We start from the raw sequence: 25,335 nt of genomic DNA, 5'->3' as shown, positions 1-25,335 counted from the left end.
GTCATGTCATAGCTGCATACATGTTCGATAAGAAGCTAAACCTCTCACAAGTACCGGACTAACCACAGTTGGTACTTAACATCATGATAAATCGAAAGACTGATATTGATATGGACAAGATCCTCGTTGAAATGGGTCTGTTTGGACGATACCAGAAGAAGAACTACTGTCTCATTTTGATCGTGGTTATGTTCAGCGCCTTCTACAAACTTCAGTACATCTTCATGGGTATGAACACGAAGGCCAGGTAAGTTTTGACGGATATATATTTATTATTTTCTAAAATGTCGTCCAGGAACATTATACAGTGGGGCCCGGCTAAGAGCGACAATATAGATTCTTATTGAAAACACACACGTGTTCCTCAAAATATATTCACAATGAGTTACGACACTGTCTTAAAACTGCATGCTTCTTGTCTTTAGAAATATAAATACAAAAATTGTTCAAACGAGATGCCGAATGAGCATTAAAAATTATGCGTCATCCGTATTTGAGAATATTAAATATCGATAGTTAAGGTTAAACAAACTAGTTGATTAATTTGTAATATTTCAAAAAACTTAACGCGCGCAGCAGAAAAACACAATTAACATATATAACGTATATTTTCAAGGGCTTAAGATTTGTACACTTTATATTTACTTATATATTTCGTCAATTCGTTAGATTTTTACCTGTAAAACGAAAAGAGGATCATTTCACGTCATAGCAGAGCACTTTGTAAATAACTCAAAAGTTATTATTAATGTTATTTACTTATGTACGTAGAACAATTACTTCATGCCGTAATTACTCTAGGTATATTACACCTTTTAAGGTTTTACTAGTTTTAAAGTCAGTGTTATAAGCACATTGTATCTTCTGCCTTCCATAATCATACGGGACAGCAATCAGACACGTAGGCTCTGTGCAAGCTCGTCGGGGCTGGTACCACCCACTTCAGGGTTTGCATTGTTGTGTTAAAAGTGTTACAAGATCATTTTCGTAAAGTGGCATGTTCATATCTCGTTACCTTTGAATTATCTTAATATCAACATAATTCACGACGCTATATTAAGCGACAATCTATAATCTATCACTACTTTATCTGAATTATTCGATAATAAAGACAATTGTCTACTGGACGCGCAGCGATATCGCCTCGTGTGGGTTTATTGCGACTAAATCGACAAAAGGCTTAGGATACTCTAAGATTGGCATGGTGGTGGGTGGTTGGTGGTTGGTGGTTGGATTTTATTTATACTTATTGATTATTTGTTATAATATTCTCTATTAGCAGTATTTTATATTTTAGCTTAGTTTATATTCTATACCTAATTCAGACAAGGGCTGAGATCGTGCTTTTTGGTAATAACATATTTTTAAATATATAATGTCTTAATCATTACAATTTTAACAATGTATTAGATAAATAATTGATTAGACTAGACTATACGAGTATATCGCGCTGCCGTCCGCTGTACGCGATGGACGGTCGGCCGGTACTTGCGATTATTTCGCACCTACCGCGCGAGGAGCACCAATCGGCGCTCGGAGTGGCGCCTCACCGGCAGCAGACAAGAGGCGCACGCGCAGTACGACGGCTGCGCTACCGATTAAAATAACAAAAGATAAATACGAAATTAATGCTATTAATGAGATAAAACGATTAGTGACGAATGTTTTATCCAAGATGGAACACGGAAAGAATGTTTGACTGATTATAAACATTTTTTGGTTAAACTTCTAAAGTGAACACGATGAGCAAGGAAAGTGACATCGACTTGGATGAGATCCTGGTGGAGGTGGGACAGCTCGGCCGTTTCCAGGTCCGGACCTACTGTTTCATATTGATACCGATTCTATTCAGCGCTGTATACAACAGTCAATACATCTTCGCAGCGGCTAACGTTCCGTACAGGTAAGTTAATTTTTGAATATATTTTTTTCAAATTACACATTTAAACTACTGTCAATGAACTTTGTTGATGTAATTTTAAATAAAATATTGTAATATTTTAATGTAATTGCAAATATTGTAATATGATGTAGCGGGTGATCCTTATTGTTATTCTTATCTTCGAGTTGTAAATATAAAGAGTAACCGAATTGATAATTAAAGTCAATGTCATAGTATTTTACATTTAATCTATTTTTTTTTTCTGGCTTTTATTTGTGCCAAGATGGCTCAGATACATTTAATGTAAAAGTCCGGTGTCATCTTAGAATAGCTCTGTGTTGATTTGTCGTAATATTAAATATATGTTGTTTATATTCTCACGTTAAAAGAATTTAAATACATTGTTTTTATCATTGTTAGTGCAAAAGAGAATGTTCCAAAATACGCAGCGACATTTATCCTGGCAAGTTAATTAGTATGTAGAGTGACAGACTAAGCTCTGTATTGTAATATTCATTTCAAGGGCTTGGCCAAATTTGACTCTTCAAGGAATACCGGAAAATGTCCAGCCACCGTCGTTTGTGAGGAAAATCAGTGTCACATAAGATTGTAAAATGTATGTTTTTCTAATCTAATCTCTTAATTTAAAAAAAAGTTATTGCACGGACTGATAGTGGCTTTACTGTACTATATATACAGGCTCTTAATTTTGGCAGCGCGTAATGTACGCTATAATAATTATCTACCTAGCGGCGTATAGATCGACTAATGCGGTCAGTGTCTCTTAATTCCTCAACATCATACTAGTGTATGAAGCAGACTTCTCATTTAGTGCATGTAGCACACTATGCCTTCCTCTATAATATTTAACGTAATCAGTCTTTTCACATTAGTATAGCTATCTGAACCTGCGGCTTTACCCGCGCGAAATTTATAAATCACGAACTTCCAACCCGCGTTTTACCCCCTTAGGGGTGAAGTTTCGTAAAATCCGTTCTTAGCGGATCTTAAAGATTGTAGATGTTATAGTTTCTGACTTTGTGTGATTAATTAGTGAGTGGTATTTCGTTTTTATTTATATAAATGACAAAAACTAGTGGCTAGTTGACGGTTTGAACGCCGGGTCGGTCCGATAAAAAATTGTACGAGGTTTTAAGTCGAAAAATTTCAGAGGTTGGAAGTGTTTTCACTCCCGTGCTTCGTTAAGCAAGTAAAGCCGTTGCTCCTGCACCTGAACTTTTCTCGATCGTATCGGAATACTGTTATATCGGATTATGAGAGATAGGAATTAAGAAGTGCACTTGTGTTTGCGCGTAGACTTGTGCACTTGTGCACTATGTGTCCAGTATAGTTAGGCCTATGGCAGAAGCCACCCCCTACTTCCTGATAATCAAAAAAAAAAAACAAGTAAAGAATTAATTTTATTTTTTTAGATGTGTCTTTAATATGTTTTTGAGTTTTTAAAAGCAGACTTGTATGTCTCATTGGAGCAATGAATATAAAAAACTCGTCAGCCTAAATTTTAAGCCGATAGGGAAATTCGCACCTGACCAGGTGCGAATTTCTAAATATTTTTTCGTTTTATATATTTTTAAAAAACTATTTGATTGATTTTCAGATCATGACTTGTTATAGATTTGTAAGAGTTGTTTCTTAAATACATTTATATCAAGTTAGTCGATGAGCAAAGGTTCCATTAGGGAGCACCCTACTTGAACTTTTGCTCATCGACTAACTTGACATAAATGTATACTAGCAAGTAAAGTACGAATCTTTAATAAATATGAGTATACATTTTATTAAAGCCGAGATGGCCCAGTGGTTAGAACGCGTGCATCCTAACCGATGATTTCAGGTTCAAATCCAGGCAAGCACCACTGAATTTTCATGTGCTTAATTTGTGTTTATTATTCATCTCGTGTTCGGCGGTGAAGGAAAACATCGTGAGGAAACCTGCATGTGTCTAATTTCAACAAAATTCTGCCACATGTGTATTCCATCAACCCGCATTGGAGCAGCGTGGTGGATACGCTCCAAACTTTGAGGAGGTCTTAGCCCAGCAGTGGGACTTTTACAGGCTGTTAATGTTATGTTATTTTATTGAGGAATTCAAGTGAAAAAAGGAGAGCGTTTTGTGTAATGTATACATTTGTCTAAAACGAAGTATTAACGCACGCCCATCTACAGTAGCTATAGATGGATATCAGTCAGTTCCATACATTGCACATTCAGGAGTACCACAGGGATCAATTCTAGGTCCAATATTTTTTAATATATTTATAAACGAGTTACCCTTAATATTTAAACACGTTAGAGCCTACTTGTATGCTGATGATTTAAAAATTACAAAGACTATTAAAGCTTACAACGACGTGACAATAGTACAGGAAGATATTAATCGCCTTGAAAACTGGTGCAAATTACATAAAATGAAATTAAACATCAAGAAGTGCTACCATATTCAGTTTACACGAAAAAGAAATAACTATAGAAAGTGCGTACAATATATCTGGTATTACTATAAACAAGGTGCAAACTATTCGAGATTTAGGAGTTATTTTGGACTCGAAGCTTCAATTTAATACTCACGTCGAACACATTACAACATCTGCATTCAAGTCTTTGGGATTCATTTTGAGAAACTCTAAGGAGCTACATAAGTCATATACAATCATAACTCTTTACAACTCCTTGGTTAGAAGTAAACTGGAATACTGTTCTGTTGTCTGGAGCCCTCAATATAAAATTCATATTAATACAATCGAGAGAGTGCAAAAGAAGTTTTTAAAATTTTTACATTATAGATTTAATAACTTGCGGGGCGAACAGTACCAGGACCAACTTAATAACTACCACTTACTGTCCTTGAATTGTCGTAGAAAACTTTTAGATCTAACGTTTCTACACAAATTATTAAATAATAAAATTGATTGCCCACAAATCCTCTCTATGATTGGTTTTAACGTGCCTTTCAGAATACCTAGATACAAGTCACCGTTATTTGTAACAACTAAACAAAAAACCAACCTAGGAAAAAATTCACCAATAAACAGACTAGCTAGGACGTATAACGATTTATCGACTGGTATCAATGAACTAGACATCTTGCATGATAGTATTTACTCCTTTAAAAATAAAATTTTTATTTTTTACATAAATTAAGAAAAATCCTATATTTTGTAAACATGATTTTTTTGTTTTTTTTTACGCAATTTAATATCTATTATTTTTTATTATTGTAACTCTGTTAGTCGATGATTACCTATAACAAATTGCATGCTGTAATTACCTGTAAGTAAAAGAACAATTGAAATGTATTATTAAAAATTACTGCTGTACACGAATTATTGTATCTTTTGTTGATAGTTCTAAATAAATAAATAAAAACGAAGTACGAGGGAAGTATTAAAGAAAATAGTAGTGCTGTCAAATTTCGCTTATAAATGTCAGACCGAACCATGGATCGTTAATTTTGAACGAGCAGTTCGCATAGGCTTACGCAAAATATAATAAATTATTGTAATCCTTTGAATAAAACAGATTAACGGAAATATCAAAAGACGAAACATTGTTCGATAAAATTTATCTTTATAACGCATGAAATAAATATTCGTTGATTTTGATGAACAGAGTAGATAGGTATAATTAATTGTTAATGTAATTAATATAGCATGAAGTATTTATTTTAACAAATACTGATAAAAAAATAGATAAAATTAAGTGCTTAAATATATATACAAATATGAATTAAAAATAGTTACTGTATAAATCTTGGCCGCGTGGAATGGTGGTAAGAATGCTAGCAGCATTTCCCCGTTGAATCGTAAATAATAACTAATGTGTTCTATACTATTCTATAATATTCCTAAATGTTGGTAGATTTCCATTAGGATACTATGATGCCCACTTGAAGAATATACGTTAAAAAATATATTTTTCCTTCGATTTTTTTAACCCTTTGATAATACTATTGATAAGAATTTCTATCAGGCTCGAAGATCACATTCAGGACACCCCTCTGCCCTTAACGCAAACACGGTAGTAATAGAACAATGAAAATGGTATTTATTTAAGTAGATTTACGAATACTTTTAAGTAATAAGAGCTACCAGATTAACTTTAAAACAATCAATTCCTTTTCAAATAAGATAAAACCACTGTTATCACCCATTACCAGAAATAATCAATTCGAATAATATCGTTGACATGGAGACACGTTATTGTAATCATCAACATTCATTTTTATTTCTGTAACTCGACTTCAAAAAAGAAGGAGTTTAACAAAGCGTCTGTATATCTTATTTATGAAGGGTTGGCTATAAATTTAAACATATTTTTTAATTATATGCAACAAATGAACGCTACTGAGTATGATAATGAATGAAGGTTTGGAGGGTGTGAGCCGGTGTAGTTGTAGGCAGAGTGGGTTATATATATAATATATTGGTTCTTACGTTTGGTGATGTGTTGGCTCTGTCCGGAATGATTAGTGTTTCTTTCGGAGACAGTGTCTATGCGATGATGACCACTTTCACATATGACCTATTTGCCAGCGTCTTTATTACATATAATATACAAGAGTTAAGTTACGTTAGATAACGTTAAGTTTAACTAAATTGTTAGTTGCATTTACGTATATTTATTGATGAAGCGCTACAATTATTCATTCGTTCGTTTTAATACAATTTATACAAGGTAGGCAATTTCATGCTCAATCGTCCGTGAATTTGTCGGCTGTGTCAGAGCGAGGAAAAGGAATAGTCTCATCAATTTAATGTAATTACTCGTCTTTTTTACATGAAATAAAAAAGGTGTGGAGTAGATATTGATTAGATGAATGAAACGTTTTCGTTTTACTATTGTCGTAAAATAAATCACCGTGACCTCTCCTTCTTGTTAATAAATAAAAAATATATTATTATTTAATTGATATTACTATTATCTTCTATGGGTTCCTAAAATATTTGTTAGGTTCAGATGAAACCTCAGTGACTCTACGAGCAAGGGCCGTGGTTCAAATAAAGATATAACATTATCTTTGTATGCCTTCAATATAAACGTTTTATATAGATCCTTATTCTACCCACACGTAGCTAGTTTTATGTAATATAAAATAAGCTCTTATTCAAATTAAGCATAACTTCTATAAACACTGAATATCTTTTATTTTGCAAGGTCTGCTAGCGTTACATTTTTACCTTTAGTGTACAAAATTTTCTAAATATATTTATAAAATTAAATTTATAATTTATTGTTCATCAATAAATTACTTATAAGCACTAACGTACACAGATAACATTGATTATATCATAATATACTGGTACAATTGCAGTTTATTTTTAGTTTAAAAACTTATGAAACGTTCTAATTTCTATCTTATATTTGTTTCCTATGAGTCGTTTGTGTAGATGATGAGAAGGTCCTAAGATTGAACCTTTCGGAACCCCAATAGTAACTGAGATCCCAGTGAACCTCCTTGCTACTTCGTTTTCAGAATTTGATTGATTAGTTTACAAATCAAAAGATTGAGCGCCCTTTTTCATTTCAGTTCTGGCATGATTTACTATTCAGAGACTCGATGTTGTATAACATAATCAAAGGCTACGAATAAATTACAGAATATCTTAGACATGCATGATATTTATTTTGTTTATCTTTTGCTCAGACTGGAGAAGAATTGTACTAAGAAGCTCATCTATTTTTTTTATTCCCAAAGCGTGCTCTTATAATAACGTGTAGCTCACACGTTCCTTGATGGCTTTGTAGCTGTGTAATAGAATAAACTTTAAAGTTTTCTGGTATATGCTAAAATAGTATTCATTGACTCACAACAGATTTACTAACCCTGTGCAGTTGGGTAATGGCGTGCATATCAAAATTTTAAGCGATTCTCAAGTAAATATTGAGAAGCGATAGTCTAATTGTTTTATTTCCTTAGAGTTACTTTTTTACACGCTCTAACCTCCGTGCAATCGGCCACCACTTAACGAGTTTTGTTCTTCCTTATATTCAATCGACTCTGTGATATTGACAACAATATATGTATAATGTCTACATCTGTTATCTTCTCGTTGTTTGCAATATGTCTGTAACTTTTTGTTAACAACCGTCTTATCTTCATTTTATTGTATGCTCTCACTATATTACATATTCTTCCTACTTTCGTTTAGAAAACTAAGGCTATATCGCGTTACGTTACAATCTAAACGGCTTCTTTGTAACATGTTATCTTACAAAACAATACCATTGATAGTATAATCTTGGGAATTAAGTCTGCTTCAGTCAAGAGTAATAATAAATACACACTTTATAAAATACAATTTGCATTTATATAATTATTTAATTAATTATTGCGCCATTAGTAACTACCCGGTAAAAGTCTTCTTTGACTTGAGAAGTTATGCAGATTAATACCAAGTTGTTCCTTCACTGCGGCTTGATGTAAGGAGGGAGCCAACGTAATTAGAACAATACGACGACAGGTATTGAGAAATAAATTATATTTTAAACGACGACAATTTCAATAACAATTGTTCGTAATTACCGTCAAAGTATCGGAGACACACGCACGTGCAGACGTCTAATATTTACAATCGTTTTAAAAATATATTATCCTTAGTAGTAATATTTCACGTAGTAAAATTTCACTCGTTGTGCCAATAAAGTTACGTTTTTTATATTTATTATTACTTGTTATTTTTGTTCTTTAAAAGCACACACACACACGCACACACAAATATAGCAATGACGTTATTTTTGACGACTTGCTATCAATTTTCAACAATTTTCACCGGAAAAGCATTATGAAAAAATTATTATCATTCAATAAAGTTAATTGTAAGCATAATTACCGATAATTTTGTAATCGTTAAATTAAAAAATCAAAATCAAAATATACTTTATTCAAGTAGGCTTTTACAAGCACTTTTGACAAACTATTTAAAGTAAAAAGGTACCACCGGTTCGGAATGTAGATTCTACCGAAAAGAACCGGCAAGAAACTCAGTAGTTACTCTTTTTCAACAACTAAAAATACAGTCGTGTTAGTTAAATACAATTATATATGTCTGTTGTCTCCTGCCTGGAAGTCAACAAACATTACCTCCACGCTTTTTTATCATCAATATAATCTTGTATCGAATAATATGCCTTCTTTACCGATGTATTTTTTACAATTGACTTGAATCTGTGAAACAGCAAAGTTAAAAATGTTTGCGGAATTTTATTATAGAAGCGGATACCTTGCCCCAAGAATGATTTATTGACTTTCCGGAGTCGGAAACTTGGCGTTAAAGGTGAATAGTTATATTTTTTAATAAAGATGATTAACAATTACTGCAAGTAATTATTTAACTGCTGTAGTTATTTATAATTATCTCGAAGATAAGGTGTCACACCGACGCACACTGCTCTATTGGCTACTAGACTCAATGAATATTTAATATAAACCTACGCATTTTCCTACTTCGTATTTATACCGCATATGCAAGGTGCATACTGTGCGTCAAGTTTACATACTTTTGACAATTCTGCGGAAGCATACGCATATGTCCTTTGATCCTAGACTCGCTCAGAATAAGCGTAGAGCTGATCAAGTTTGGGAGACTATATCGCGTGTATCTTCCTTGAAAGGCCAACAATCCGTCTTAACCTTAGTTCCTTTGAACCTTAGTTCAGTGATGTACAATAAAATAAATAAAGAGATAAATATTTATTCACTAAACCTTTTCCAAAGTAAAACGTAAGGTTTCTTTATTTTTAATCGTACATGCTGGCAACGTCAGTGTTACATTAGCAGCCTGTAAATTTCCCACTGCTGGGCTAAGGCCTCCTCTCCCTTTGAGGAAAAGTTTTGGAGCATATTCCACCACGGTGCTCCAATGCGGGTTGGTGGAATACACATGTGGCAGAATTTCGTTGAAATTAGACACATGCAGGTTTCCTCACGATGTTTTCCTTCACTTCAATAATATATTCGTATGATTTTAATTTAGAGGAAGTATTTAGCAGAACGTGCTAAGCCCGTGATAAATAAGCTGATTGTCACGCGTGTGAAATTGACAATACAAATCTTGTCTTACCAGTAACAATCGTTTCAATAGAACATCGAGAATTAAATCGGTGTTTTATATTTTAAACAGTAATTAATTTGTGAGTGTTTATACTTGTAATCGAAACGCTAGAAGACGTTTCGAGCGAAGTCTAGCGCGTCAGGTGCACGCGCTTGACAATTCATATTTAATCGACTTGAAGATTTCAATGTACTTATTCGTCATTATAATTGTACTGTAACTCTGACTGTACTGTATACCGTTATTAGTTAAAGCGTATATATCAGCAAAATACTTTCATTGCAAAATATATACATTATTTCATACGAAATAATGTATAATCAGAATGTAATGAAATATAATATATGTAATGAAGTATATTCAGAAATTCGTGTTTATATGGTTATAGATTATATAGGTTTGCCGTATGATAACTAGCAGAATATATATGTATAATAATAACATCGTATTCAATATTGTATACTGAGATTGAACTTGACACGGAAAACAAAATAATGGATGTTATCTAAGGGGCGTTTTAACGTTAAAGCGTCATCGCTAGAGAGAAACTGGAACTTGAGTTCAAACTTCCGTCTGGTCTCTCTTTACTGGTGACGGACAAATACCGTGGGATTAGAACAGTAAGCGATTAAGATTACAACTGTATTTACACAAACACTTTTTCAGTATAAGGCATCCTGCACAGTTGACTCTCAGTCAACGGAAATCGTCATCACATCTTATTCCACATATAAGTATGTATTGAGGTTAAATATTACAAAATTATACGTAATTCGTGTTCCTTAATCTGCTATTGATCCCTAAATCGATCGATTTCTAAATTAATCTAAGATAAAGTCACGTTCACAACGTTGTATTATTTCGGCCGAAGCCGTCATTATTGGACATTATTTGGTTCGTCGGCTATCGCCGCAGAGCCGCGGATTACCGTCGAATACTCCGATAAAACTTAATGACTTTTCTACAACAACAAAGTAAACCTCTCGATATTGTCAGTCTAATGTATAATTATTATTACATTTTTTGTTTTTGTTTTTATCCGAATAAAGCAAGGTTTCGGTTGAATATTTTTCGTATTAACATAAGCTCTTCCATATAATGATTTTTTTAAATTTTTATTATGAATACGAACAGCATTAAATTAATCAGTTAAGTCTTGGACATAAACCACCGGAGATTAAAACAATTTATAAGAGAGAACAGTGCAGAGAGAAGAAAAATAAGAAAATTAAGTAATTAGGATCAGATCTACAGTACAATTTCATCAAATAGTTTTAATTTTTATAGATTGTTTTTTTATAGTCTGTTATTGAAGTAATCTTATTAATTTAAAGGAGAAAAATCACCTACAAAGTGAACTAAGAATAGTAAACTAAAAAATTAATCACTTGTTTTATACATATATTATTATTATTATATATGTATATTTTATATACTTTTCAAAAAACAATTTTACAACATAAATATTTTGTATCAAAATTATTAATCTTCCTCTTCTATATCTGTAAAAGGATCGATGTTAAAGAAAATATATATTCAGAAACGGCTGTATATTTTGACATGAACTTATACCATTATATGAATGGTATTTATTTTTTCGAGAGAGTTTAATCACTCAGTAAGTGTTACGTCACCTTCATCAAAAACATAATATTGCAAAACATATTTAAGATAAAAACACTTTACTAAGATCTACGTAGCACCTAAAGCCACTCGTGGGAAGCTATATTATATTATATATAGCAGTTACAAACGCAGTAAGCTGTCGCTCCAGTCTTGAGGCGTCGACAACATTACTATTATATATACAACCAATCTGTGGAACCAGCTTTCGCCGGCAGTTTTTCCGAACCGATACGACTTAGGAACCTTCAAGAAAAGAGCGTACTCTTTCCTGAAAGGCCGGCAACGCACCTGCAAGCCCCCCGGTGTTGCAGATGTCCATGGACGGTGGTAGTCACTTTCCATCAGGTGAGCCTCCTGCTCGTTTGCCACCTCTAACATAAAAAATAAAAAAAATAAAAAATATAGCGTGGCCACAGCAACGCGTAGGTCTGCATACAACTATATAATAAAAAAGGAAATGATCATCTTGAATCAAGTTAAATCATAACAAGTACGCAACGATCAAAGGTCAAGGACCGAGTGCTTCCTCTTCACTCGCAGACCAGATTACTCTGATTACATGAAGTAGATTACCTTGGCCTACTTACCGCGACACTCGACCGCCGCCGGTATATTTCACATCAGACAGCTTCCTCGTCCGCCGTTTTCCTCGAACCTTGAAATAGCGATTTACTTATTCCTTGTCATATCTCTAAAAAGACGTGATTACTCGTACCGGACAACCATCAGGTATTCTACCGATTTTTTTTTCTTAATTCAATTTGTTGCCGTGATCTAGTTTTTGAATAAGTGAGCCACAGGGATCGGTTATTTACACAGGAGATAGTGCACAAGTACACCTTTACTATTATAGTTAAAATACAATCATATATATTTTAGACAGTTTTATTGGCGGTGAGACTTTTAGTTCAAACTTCTTATAATGCAAATGTGCGGAAGTGACCACTTCTATGAGCAGCTCATTTGCTTGTCTGCCTTCAAGATAATAGGCCATAAATAGAAAAACATAGCTAACATTATGAATATAGGTCTTTTAAAACGGCTGCCTAGATATACATATACCTAAATTAATATTAATCATCACTAATGCTATTTAGTATACTTTTCAAAGGTATATGTAAAAATTTTAAATATATATCGAATATAAATTAATGTTATTTTCATTATAGTGTTTTAAAATAATTGTGGAAGTAGAAAATAAGCCAGGTTGAACTCGCTTAACAGAGAAACCAGGAGTTAAGCGAGAGGGATTTTGCTAAATCAAACAAAATCTGTTTTTATTTTTTTTGCGATCTATATCTTCATTGAGATATAAGTAGCAGAATATAAACCATAAACGTCAACTAATTGTATAGTTGTGTGAGGGTCATTTATTTATATAAACACAATTAAACGTGGATGGAACGGCTGGTACCTCTACCAAATTGCAAATTGATTCAAAACAGGTCACTAACACGGAGATAAAGACAGGAAAATAGTCGCCTCTGCATTGGTATGCTTTATTAACATATAAAGGAACGGAAACATGAGCGTCATGCAGATATTCTACGTTAATAAGATTACCAGGGCAGATTAATCTGTGACAGAAAGTGATGAAACTCACAAGTCTCTGAAATATTTCTGACGTATTGCATATTATGTTTGCAAACTTGCAGCGTGACAACTTCTTGAATTGATCTTTCCTCTTAGCAGAGTGGATAGAAATTATGAAAGAAAATATTCCCAAAAGTATAAACATTTTTTTAAACATTGACTATTGAAACGAACAATTTTCAGATGTCGTGTGCCAGAATGCGAAGCGACGCCACCAAAGTTCGAAACCAATGGGTGGGGCAGCTGGGCGCTTCCCGATGGAGCTGGACGCTGCGAGCGCTTCGTGCCGATAGGGACCACCTGTGCCCCGGAATCATTCCATCAGACCAACACCAAAACATGCACCGGTTGGGTTTATGAGCACACCGACAGCATCGTGTCTACGGTATGTGGAGTGTTCTATTGGCTCCAGCTTAAGCAAAAATGTTACGTTCTTAATATTTTTTTCTTCACCGACGAAATAAAAACGTGAGATATATATTAGACGAGACCTCAGGAAATTTACTTTATTTTCTGCTACTAATGTACAACGATACAATGTATCTTAGAATTCATCCTTAAATGATTCTTTTAATTTCGAGGTATATTTAAAAACAATGTTTAATTTCAGTTCGACCTCGCCTGCGAAGAGTGGAAGCGGACGCTGGTGGGCACGTTACATAGCGCCGGCCTGTTCTTTGCTCTACCGCTCACAGCATACATATCTGACACGTAAGCTATTCTATTCGTAAGTTACTTATTCTATTTCTAGTGTAATAATTAGACGATCGAAAATGTTTTAAAATATATATTTAAGCCCGCTGGGTATGATTACTCTTCAAATATTTAACCGCCAAACAGCAATACTCGGTATTGTTGAGTCTGTATAACTACAGGCACAGGCAATGTAACATCTTCGTTCTTAAGGTCGGTGGGGCATTGTTGTTTTAAGGTTGAACAATGGAACTTTCTCAATTATGCCATTATTGAGTATATAAGAGTAATATACGCCATGTGTGTGTATTTGTGTATTACGGTTGTAGCGATGAAAATGTTATTTGTTAATTGCATCACAATGACGTCGTTTAGTTTGCTTCTTGGTTAATATCGATTTGAATTTTTTTTCAGATTCGGTCGCAGGGTGGCATTCATTTTAACCGCCGTAGCTCCTGCTTTTGTCGGTCTGGGGCGCTCCTTCTCCCAAAACTATATCACTTATGTGATTCTTGAGTTCTTCGAAGCGGTCGTCGGAGCTGGAGTATACAGCTCAGGATTTATTCTTGGTAAATAATATGTAATTTCAGTGACACTTTGTTAATAATCAATAATTAATAATGCAATAAGTATTAATTTATAATTTGTTTTCTTTTTATTTGCTTGGTATAATTTCAGCTCTTGAAATGATGGGTCTTAACCGGCGGGTCCTCGGAGGCAATATAATATCATGCACGTTCGCCCTCGGACAAGCCGTCGTCGCATTGATAGCGTGGGCAGTCCCCGAGTGGAGAACCCTCACGAGGATTATATATACGCCGTCGTTTATTTTTATAATATATTTCTTCTTAATAGAAGAGAGTGTACGGTGGCTTCTAAGTAAAGGAAAAAAAAAGGAAGCTGCGAGAATTATATTCAAAGCAGCAGCTGTCAATAAGAGAAAGCTGTCTCCCGAAACAATCAAACATTTAACCGAAGAACCTAATCCTTCGGGCGACGAGAAAGCTAAAAAACGAACCGAGCCTGAAGAAAAGCAGTCATCTCTAGCCTTACAAGTGTTAAGGTCCAGAGTGCTAATGACGAGACTTTGCATTTGTTCGTTCTGGTGGATCACGGTTACTTTCATTTACTACGGACTCTCCATTAACTCTGTATCGTTAGCCGGAAACAGCTACGTTAATTACATACTGACGGCTCTGGTGGAGATACCTGGATACTGCATGAGCGTTTTAACACTAGATCGCTTCGGAAGGAAGAGTTCTATCATGACAGCATTCTTCTTATGCGGAATCTCTCTCATCATCTTGCCCTTCGTTCCTGAAAGTAAGTTTATTAGTATTTGTTAGTAATCATTTAGATAAGATAAACTAGATTTTTATTTATCTAGTCACAATGCTCCATCTATATATTAGCTAATTTAATTAATAGTTTGATTATTAGTTAACTTTTATTTTAGATAATATAATTCCTTATGTTGAATTGTCTTCCTTATAATAATAATACGAGATTGTAGAGTACGTAGAGAAAATAGCGAGTAGCGTAATATTTCCAGATATGCAATGGTTACAAACGTGCCTGAACCTGCTGGGCAAGCTGGCCATCAGTATGGCATTCAGCAGTATTTACATTTACACGTCCGAGCTGTACCCCACCATGCTACGACACAGTCTTTTAGCCGTGTGCTCCATGTGTGGCAGGATTGGGCAGATCATAGCTCCGCAGACTCCATTACTGGTTAGTATTAAGTAGATAATATTATTTAGATAGCAATTTACACCTCATATAAGAATGTTCACTTATATTTATTTGTTGCTCTTCTTCTAGTTCTAATTCTATCTCTTCTAGTTTTAAATTATGAAATGGAATGGAATGGAATGCGTTTATTCTTTTAAAATCAATAAAAGTAAAGCACGATACATCAACAGCAACAATGAGAATACTGCTGTCGATGCTGGGCAAGCTGGTGATAAGTATGATATTCGCGTCCGTCTACATCTACACTATCGAGCTGTTCCCGACGCAAGTGCGACACTCGATGATGAGCCTGTGCTCCCTGGTGGGACGGATTGGCTCTACCGCAGCGCCGATGACGCCGTTAATGGTCTGGTCTTGTAGACCTAGTAGATATATTGAATTGTAGAATTTACGGTTTATACTTCATGATATGAATTTTTTATATTAGTTGCAAATAAAATCTATTCATCTGTGACATTTGCCTTGCTCGGCAGATCGCTAGATACAGTCATAACAGTACGTTTGATGTTGGGGATAATCATACATTCAGTACGCAGCATACTCGATAACATTAGATGTGATAGTAGGAGAATTATTTGAAATATTTTCTCTAAATTAATGACGTAATTAATAGTGACCGTCTTAATAGTGTTAAAGTATGTGCGAGTTGTAGTAGTCGTGTAGTTAAATAAATGATCACTGTTATATTTACATTGTTGTGTGCCAAAGTGATCATTTTCGGTAACATAGCTGGCAGTGGTGTAATTAGTTTATGTAGATATCTAATGACTGTTTGTATGTTATAATTTTTTTTAAGCATATTCAACGGTTTAGGGAATCGACGATAGAAGACCGTATCAGTGAATTTTATTATCTCTAAGATCGATAGTTTCTTCAGACTGTCTTCATCTTGAATCGAATTCACTGAACAGTCCGTTTGGTCTCCTATTCACAATTCACACGTCTTATCTGGAAGCTTCCACTTAGTTTTACAATGCTCTAATTGTTCAACAGATGGCATACATGGAAGCTCTGCCGTACCTGGTGTTCGGCGTGATGGCCGCCACGTCCGCGCTGCTGATGCTGCTCACGCCCGAGACGCTCCACATGCGGCTGCCGGACACCGTCAAACAGGCCGAGAGGATCGCCACCGCGCCGCGGAGCACCCGCACCACCGACGTCATTGTAGATTAATTAACAATAGCACTTAACATAGAGATGAATACATTTATTTTATAATTATGAAGAGTACAAAAATACCAGTCAACCCGAGGTATTTGAGGACATCCATGACAAGTATGAGTAGTATATTTAGACTGGTGCCTGACTTGATCGATTTATGACAACTTAAAACACTCCTCGTATTCGATACAAACGTAATATCTGAAATAATAAAAAGCCCTGACTTCCCAGTTGACTTTTCACAGTTATTTAATTAAAAGGTTCCAGTAAAATGTAATTAAAATGTCGTAAGAGTCATTTTTAAACATTTAAAACACTGAAAGAGCCCGGTTCGATTCAACGCTAATAAGCCGTAGTTCTCTCGATAAATAGAGTCATCAGCTGATGCTCACTATGTAATGGAAAGTTAAAGCAGCGTTTTGTTTTTTTATTACACGGCCACTAATTCACGACTGCGGGATTCGGTTAACTTGGAAAGTTAAAATTGAGTATTTTGTGAAGTTTCACAGCTTCCTGTAGTCATTAGTATTAAAATTGTACAATAATTTTACCTTAGATACATAGTATGTGTATTAAGAAATATTTTAAGAGCTTATTGTATTGAAAATACATAATATATTTTGATTTATATTATACCTTTACTACAGAACCCGAACCCATATTATTTTTAAAACATTTTTGGTATTGTGTCGTACCTGAAGAGACTTCTTTAGATATAAGACAAATAAATACACTAAATTAAATTATTTCAATTAATAAACGTCATCAGAGACCAGTCCAAGCTGCTGAAAAGACTTTTATTCCAAATAATATGTTTTAAAGTATGATCTATCTTGGATCTTTTTGATCTAAGACAGAGCTGTCGCTTCTGCCACAGTATCAGGTAGAGGTCGTCGAAGCGTCTCTGGAGTGGCTAGTGTCAGAACTGCAGCGGACAGTGACGCGCAGCCGAATATTAATGTCGGTAATGAATGCCACCATTGTCTCTGTCAACAAGAAAATTAATGTGCTGATATCGAGCTGATAGAAGGTTCTGTCTTACCTCTTTTATTGATATTTATTAGAAAAAAAATATACCAAAAGAGGCGTAAGCGGGGCCAGCACTGAACCCACGCGAGCAAGCATGGAACACGTGCCCACTAAAGAACCTCGTGCGGATGTTGGCACAAGTTCCGATGTGTACACATATACCGCATTGAAACACGCCGATATAGACATTTTGCCAATCAGAAATATTGCAGTCGATGCGATTTTGTACTCTAAAACATAATATAAATCAAGTCTAAGTAATTCAATTTGATATAGCAAAAAAAATAGATGTAAAAGCCTTTTAGTCTATTTTCCAAAAATAATCAAATGAATAGTATGTCACATATATTTTCTGAGCCCCCTTTACCTTGTATAAATCCATTAGTTACACAACAGAGTCCACAAAATAAAAACCCTCCGAGCAACGTCTTTTTCCTGCCGAGCCTGTCAAGAGTTATCACTGCTATTATATCACCGGGTATGGTAGCGAGAGATGAGAGGGCGAAATTGGTGTTCTTGTTTCCAGGAAGAGCAACGGAATTTATCATCAGTCCGTAGTACACGAACGCAGCGGTGAACCACCACCACGAACACACGATGACTCTTAAAATATACATTAAAAAGGTTTTTTTATATTTATATAAATCCCTTATACAAATTTAAAAAAAAACAAAGAAAATACACTCGGTATGAATCGAAAAATCAAGTCGAATCGCTGAGGAAATCGTGATGGAAAGTAGATAAAAAAGTATTTTTAGAAATATCTGACTATCAATGTTATGTATCACGCGGACTGTAATGGTAGGTATTGTGTACAAAGCTTATAAATGCTAGTATATAATAAAGCTCTGTCTGCACTCTCAGTAGTTTACTACAACAATATCTGGCGCTGATTGCTGGTATATTTGTGCCGTGCCAAAAAATCGGTCAGGGCGTAAAAAAAATAGAAAATATTAACTACTATTTTCAACCCACGTACTACTACAACAAAAAATAAACATCTCCCCTTGAATTTGCTAACGGTAAGCACTACTGAATGTGAAAAGAAATTAATTACATGTGTATTATTATTAGTATATGTACCTTTTTAATAAAGCTTTCGATGAGAAAAGTAGTTTTATATTAAATTTCTCTTCATGTAAAGCGTCTTTCTCCTTCGAGTCTTTGTTGATTTCATCGATAGTTTTCTCAGACATCGCGAACCGGTTGCAATGGGCTATCTTTTGCAGTAAAATTAATGCCTCATCGTTTCTTCCATTCGTTATCAACCAGCGCATGCTTTCTTCTAGAAGATAGGTATATAGTAGAAATATCGGAACGGGACAGTAAATGATCAGAAGAAAATTCCTCCAGTATGGGATATACCACACGATAAGGTCTAATATTAGTTCTCCGACGGCCACTGATATTCCCACAGCAGCAGCTCCAATGATCCTCTTGTCACTTCCAATAAGCTCAACGACTAAAACGAACATCAAAAACATTATACTCATTATTTCTGCTTCTCTTCTCAAGAGCATAAATAATACTGTTTTTGGAAAATCATAACGTAGAAATAATAATTTTTGTTAATGAGTATTATGTAACTTTTTTATTAAAATGTTTTACTATATTCGTATTTACTTGCTTCGTATTTGTTGATGACTAAAAAAATCAGAAAGCAGACTTACTAAGCACAAAGCAAGTAGTATACGTGCCAGTCACGAGGAGCGCTTCGATAAACTCAATACAGACATATGTGATGTAGCCATTCGGTCCTCCTCCTGACAAAACCTTAAAGGCTCCCACTCCTAGACTCAACCCACTTATAATAATCGCTGAACGACGGCCTATCCTGTATAAAATAGATATTTGAGATTGAGGCAGACAGAAAATATGAATACCGTAGTAAGTACTCACCTCACCTATGATATAGAATAGAACTGTTTCGTTTAGATTGTCTTATTGGTGACGTTGGCTTGAATTGCTACATACCCCATGTATTGCGTATATACCCCAGTTCGAGCGAATTAAAAAAAGAAAAGGGTTTTTCTTTTTTTTCTTCTGTCAAGTAATTCTTAGTAAAGGCCCGAAGTTAACAGTGCCTACAATCCCGTGCGTCGCAAAAGATGTCCTGCGCCTAAAGTCCTTTAGTCGTGTCGGATTGCTATGCTATCGGATCAGAGAGTAGGGAGTTCATCTTTGTTCGCGCGCCCGCTTGTGTAATATGTATTTCCTGAGCGGTTGGTTATTTTCTATTGAAAATGTCCGCAGAGATCGAAACTGATCATGACATAACTCTTTCTTTTATAATTTTAGAAATTAATTTTATTAAATTACACTAATTAATTATAAATTAATTCATTAATATATGTGTGAAAATTGTTTGAAAATCAAAAGTGGTATTGTAGTAAATTTATTCATGTGGCATATATAAATCACCTGTCTGATACAAATCCCATTAGAGGCATGGATATTAGAACTCCTAAATTATGAATAGTTCCCACCAGAGTTCGTTTCCACTCCTGACAGGCCAGGCCGAACTGAAATATTAGTAAAAAAAACAAGTGGTGTGTAGAAGGAAAACATAAATGAGAATAACTTAAGACAATTTCGATTAAAAAGCGTTTAAACTTCAAATAAATCAGCACTGTCTGATCATATATCATATATCGTACCTTAATATGTATGTTGTGACCGTCACAGTCTATTTTAAGTCTAAATATGTTTTATTATTATTACGCGTGTAAGTGTTGTGACTGCTGATGGTCCTTAATAAATAAATATCTGGCCAACTGAGAAAATCCGTATTTTCTGGGAAATAAAAAAAATTATGACATAAACATAATTTAGTTTAAATATTTACCTCAGCAACGACAGAATCTTTTGTTTCATATATCCATTCATCACATTCTTTAAAATTATCAAAATCGTTAATGTCACAACTGTTATTATTATAAACAGGTCGCGAGCAGCGATCATCCGTTATACTAGGGGGCCACCAGCTAGGGAGAGCTGATGTAGCATTGGGCGCTTCGCATTCTGGTGCTGCACATCTGTAATATTATTTTTTTAAACTACTCCGATAAATAGGGCAAATAATATCATAATAGTAACCGCTCTTAAATATCCAAGTGCTGAGGACTTTTTTGTTAAGGACAAAGTTTAGAGCTCATTCCAACACGCGCCTCACTGCCGATGAAAGATTTGATTTGATTTGATTTGATGACTACAGAAGCTACTTTTAACATTGAACATTGAATCATAGCAATTGAACAGACAAAGAAGTCGTATTTTACGTTATGAAACCTGAGCAAAACATATAATTATATCGAAATTCTTATTAGCTCGGTTCATCAAAGTATGTACAGTTTGTTAATGTATGAGGGAACTGTTTTCCAGAAATCTGAGGAAAAAAAAGTACAGCAAGTGAGCCGGCGTGTAGGTTAATTCCCATAAAACTGAAATATTTCTTACATCTTCTTCAATTTGCTTTAATGTTTTATAGTTCTAGCCACGCGGTGGCGTGTCAAGCCAAGTTCAAGTAAAAGAACTGGCGAGCAGTACCGTGTGTAATATTACACGAACCATTTGGAGCCACTTTTGACCCCCTCATAACTCAAAAAATATTTCACATAAACGTGTCAAATTTGTCTCATATATTGAGACTCGCGAGATACATATGTGCTTCAAATTTTATTAACACATCTTCAACGGTAATTTAGATATTAACGTCCAGAAATCGTCATTTTTCTCACTGACTGACCTATAGATATAGATCAAAACTCTAACTCAGTTCCAGGTGACCTAGAAAGTTTAAATTTGACATGCAGATCGGTAATATAAATTACATTAAACTTGGCACCCATTTAGATCTTACTTCTTTTGTCGTTAAAGTCAACAACCAAGGCGTATATCATAATATTGAACTTGGCTCTCATGTAACATTTATGATTTGTTCGGATTATATTTACAAATGATTGCTTGCTTGGACGACATTGAAATTTTCATATCGAATAAATCGAAACGTAATATACGTTTTATCTGCTGTCCTTCAAAGTCATGATTGTTAATTCATTATTTATTGATCGATAAGATTATTTAAAATATTTATTGCAAAGAATGGACAGTACCACATATGATTTATCGTTTGCACACGTGAGATACATTACTGAAAAATACATGAGATTTTTTAAAACTTTTTTTGATTATTTAAGGCAAGAAAAACCCTTGTTGTTGTTAATAAAACATCTTGAAGTTCTCACGAATTCTTTGTATCTATTCCCTACCGTCTATCTTTCCTGGATAAGACGAATTTGGTAGCGGTTCCATCTAACCCATTGAGCTGAAATTTTGTAAACTTTGGAGTTAGTGATAAATTAATAATACAATCTAGTTGTGTATTATAAGGCATTATAATAATAAACGAAACGTTATTGAAATAAATATATTTTTTATGAATTATTCCAATTCGAATTGAATATTCATAGCAAAGGCAGGACAACGTCTGTCTGGTGAGCTTGTAAATTATATAACAGTATCTGTAAATCACGAGTCGGAATACTTGTGATCGTCGTTAATTCGAGTCGCTCTTCGATGAATACGGTCAAATGGAAGAAGCTGGTACTGAGAAGTGCGCGTACTTGTGTACCCGGAGGTGCGAGTAGTACTCCACGTGAGGCCGAATTTGCGCCTTGTATAGTTTTAAGCGATGGGCCGATGTGAAGTACTTTCTTATCTTGCTGAGCACACTAAGCTTTTATGATGTCATTTTGGCTTAAAGGGATGGTTTCAATTTTCGTCGAATTGTTCCTGATAAATATTAGCACGGCTAGTGTATAAGGTGTCTACGGTACTATTGTCTGCAGCAGTGACGAATTTTAGGTCAGGTACCGTTGATCATACTCTGCTTTCGTCATCCTTGATGTTCCGATCTGCCGAAAGGCTGGTGATGAGCTTCTTGTGCTCCTCTGAGTACCGTAGCAACTGGCAGTTAATAATGGATTCCATTATCTTAGAGAAAAAGGAGTTGATGGCTATAGGCATATAATTGGGGGATGTTAGAGATGGCCTTTTTTAGGTACCGGGTGCACCAAAGTAATCTTCCAGGAGTTCGAGACGGCGCCTAACGTAGGATTGCCGGAAAAGATGCGTTAAAACGATTGCTTACTGTGACTGGCTGGTACGTAAGTACTGTATTGCTGTCTATTTAAATGCAATTTCAGTTTTTCTGAAATATTTTATCAGATAACGGCACGATTATGATGCCGCTTAATAGGGTATCGCAAAATTTCTGATGCAAAAAAGCGCACTAGAAATGAATATGACGAAACTTATACGTCTGATTTTGAACACGAATTGCTTACATTTATTAGCGTCGTAACAGGAACTTTAACCGTTTCGTGTTCGCTTGATAAAAAGTTATCGACTGATATCGTAAAGATATATTTTATTAACAGTTTATTCTAAATTGACCTCACTCGTTGTATTGTTAACACATCAGCAGAATTATATTATAAGATATATTTTTTACTGACACTTCCTGTTCGTCACCTGACATTTTTTATTGGTTTCTCATTCCTATTCGCTTTTCAAGCAAAGTGTAGCGCAGGCCATTTTTTTCAAACTTAATGATAGTTTTGCCTTATGGGTTATTATGTTTGTTTCGGTATAATTCTTATAAATTTCAACATTAAATCGTATTCCTTTATGTAATTGAAGCTACTTAGGACGATCGATTTTTTGTCGAATATCACTAAAAGATCGCATTATTGAGATCGAATTGTAGAGTGACTAAAAATGAAGAGAGTGCGAAAGAATAAAATTTAATAAGAATAAAAACTTTCGTGACAGACAATTTGAAAGGAAACGGATTATCAACGTTGGTCAGTCGTCATGTCATGCGTAGGGCTGAGACGACATATCAGAAGATTAATGTTGGATATGTATGTAGCTCTAAGACCAAAGAAAACAAAAACATTTGTCCGACAGTGTAAGGAATTATAGGGAGGACAAAAATAGAAGATAAAGATCTTCAGATCATCATATTACGAATTAATATTATATTTCATAATATCACAATGAATAGGGAGAGAAGTCCTCAAGCCAGCAGTGGAACATTTAAAAGCGGTTACTTTAATCTACTTTGTACAATAAATATTATACTAAAATTTCCAAAGATCTAATTCGATCGATCTCATAGCTTATAAGAATATATTAAACATTATTAGATTTTCTAATTGTATATTTAATTAATAACATATTTTATCCTTGTGTCGTTGTTATTTCCCTTATTTTTAAATTTAATTAGGTTTTTTTATGTTGCGTGGTAGTTTGGTTTACATTTTTAGGTCAATGTTGTTTACACTTTAAAGACGTATTCACCTCGTATGATTATATTAGAGCTATATTTGTTGTTAACTGTATTAGTGTTTAGTGATAAGTTGCTGGTGTAACTATCTCAGTAATTAAATAAATACAATAAAGGCAAGTGAATTATAATTGACGTTTTCTTATTAAACAAACTTTCATAAATAGGATACCGTAACAGTTATAAAAGGACAAAAATACCACTACTGCACCTGTAGTTGATAGCCGCTGCTGCGAAAACAAAGTTAGTGTTGCTCATCGCCGTGCATATTACTGGAAGCAGAGCGAGTAGACACTGCCACACTTGGTATCTCCCGAAACCGCTCACCAGCTCCGATAAGCTCTCCCCGATGGATACTTTCACCACATCATCAGATTTTTTCATTTCCATTATCATTGCGAGCACGTCTAATTAACTTTTATAACATATGAAAAATAAGTAAATACAGTAAATTGTACAAATATTACTTCTGTAGTAAACCTACCGTAGTTACACTTTAAGCTAATGTTCGTAAGTCGTCCGCGGTGTATATTATGGTCACGGGGAAATCATATATCCATTGTATTCGCCTTACACAATAGCATTGTTATTGGGTTAACAACATACGATTTTCTATCATTACTGTAAATCATCGCTTCATTATTTAGCCGAGTTCAATATTCATTTATAATATCTAATAGTTTCCCTTCGAAAATAATAAAAAATATGATTTTAGTAACAAAATTAAATCATGTACGATAACAATCCATACACAATAAACGTGACATTACTTCTCCTTTCCTCCTAAGGAAAGTTTTTTTCCATCGCGCTACTCCAGCGCAACTTGGTGGTTAAATATACCTGTAGCAAAATATGATCTGTAACAAGCAAGGCTTCGTGATATACTTCTTCAACTCCTTGGACGAAATGAGTCAAAAATAAATATTCTATAAGTATAAATGAGTGTGGCGGAGATGATTTTATGTTTATGCCCCGTTCCTTCTCATTCCAAAACTCAAATAAGTTATATGGAAATCAGATGCGTAACCAAATTTGAAAGCGGTCATTTTAGCTGAAGATTTACTTATATCTTCTAAGATGCTAGATTTCCTTTCTCGATAAAATAAATAAAATGTTTTATGAATTTAATTTTATAATGATATGTCTTAATGATGTTTCCTATATTACAAAGCATT

General features: G+C 34.5%; 2 protein-coding genes across 2 annotated transcripts; one reads left to right on the top strand and one right to left on the bottom strand.

Annotated features, from left to right (window-relative positions):
- Positions 1-1,493: 1,493 nt before the first annotated feature.
- LOC113400802 (organic cation transporter protein-like) lies at positions 1,494-17,410 on the top strand. Its single transcript, XM_026640467.2, has 7 exons — positions 1,494-1,903; positions 13,357-13,558; positions 13,784-13,884; positions 14,281-14,435; positions 14,545-15,189; positions 15,419-15,600; positions 16,615-17,410. Exons 1-7 carry the CDS (start codon positions 1,743-1,745, stop codon positions 16,792-16,794), a joined length of 1,626 nt encoding a protein of 541 aa, XP_026496252.2. The 5' UTR covers positions 1,494-1,742; the 3' UTR covers positions 16,795-17,410.
- Positions 17,411-17,534: 124 nt separating this feature from the next.
- On the bottom strand, positions 17,535-24,574 carry LOC113400803 (organic cation transporter protein-like). The gene is made up of 8 exons (XM_026640468.2): positions 24,372-24,574; positions 20,657-20,846; positions 20,233-20,333; positions 19,482-19,645; positions 18,895-19,273; positions 18,179-18,414; positions 17,860-18,041; positions 17,535-17,768 (listed from the first exon to the last, which is right to left on the bottom strand). The coding sequence occupies exons 1-8, from the start codon at positions 24,554-24,556 to the stop codon at positions 17,631-17,633; spliced, it is 1,575 nt and encodes a 524-aa protein (XP_026496253.2). The 5' UTR covers positions 24,557-24,574; the 3' UTR covers positions 17,535-17,630.
- Between the last annotated feature and the right edge of the window lie 761 nt (positions 24,575-25,335).

The sequence above is a fragment of the Vanessa tameamea genome, chromosome 11 (assembly GCF_037043105.1).
Source record: "Vanessa tameamea isolate UH-Manoa-2023 chromosome 11, ilVanTame1 primary haplotype, whole genome shotgun sequence".
Taxonomy (NCBI): Eukaryota; Metazoa; Arthropoda; class Insecta; order Lepidoptera; family Nymphalidae; genus Vanessa; species Vanessa tameamea.
The sequence above is the reverse complement of the archived record's forward strand: the minus strand, read 5'-3'. Positions and strand labels throughout refer to the sequence as shown.

Coding starts and splice junctions, on each gene's coding strand:
- LOC113400803 (XM_026640468.2), bottom strand. CDS start 24,556: ATGATAATGGAAATGAAAAAATCTGATGATGTGGTGAAAGTATCCATC. Junction 19,646..20,232: donor ATGGGATTTGTATCAGACAG/GTGATTTATATA, acceptor TATTTTATACAG/GATAGGCCGTCGTTCAGCGA. Junction 18,042..18,178: donor AACTAATGGATTTATACAAG/GTAAAGGGGGCT, acceptor ATTATGTTTTAG/AGTACAAAATCGCATCGACT.
- LOC113400802 (XM_026640467.2), top strand. CDS start 1,743: ATGAGCAAGGAAAGTGACATCGACTTGGATGAGATCCTGGTGGAGGTG. Junction 14,436..14,544: donor CAGCTCAGGATTTATTCTTG/GTAAATAATATG, acceptor GTATAATTTCAG/CTCTTGAAATGATGGGTCTT. Junction 15,601..16,614: donor CTCCGCAGACTCCATTACTG/GTTAGTATTAAG, acceptor ATTGTTCAACAG/ATGGCATACATGGAAGCTCT.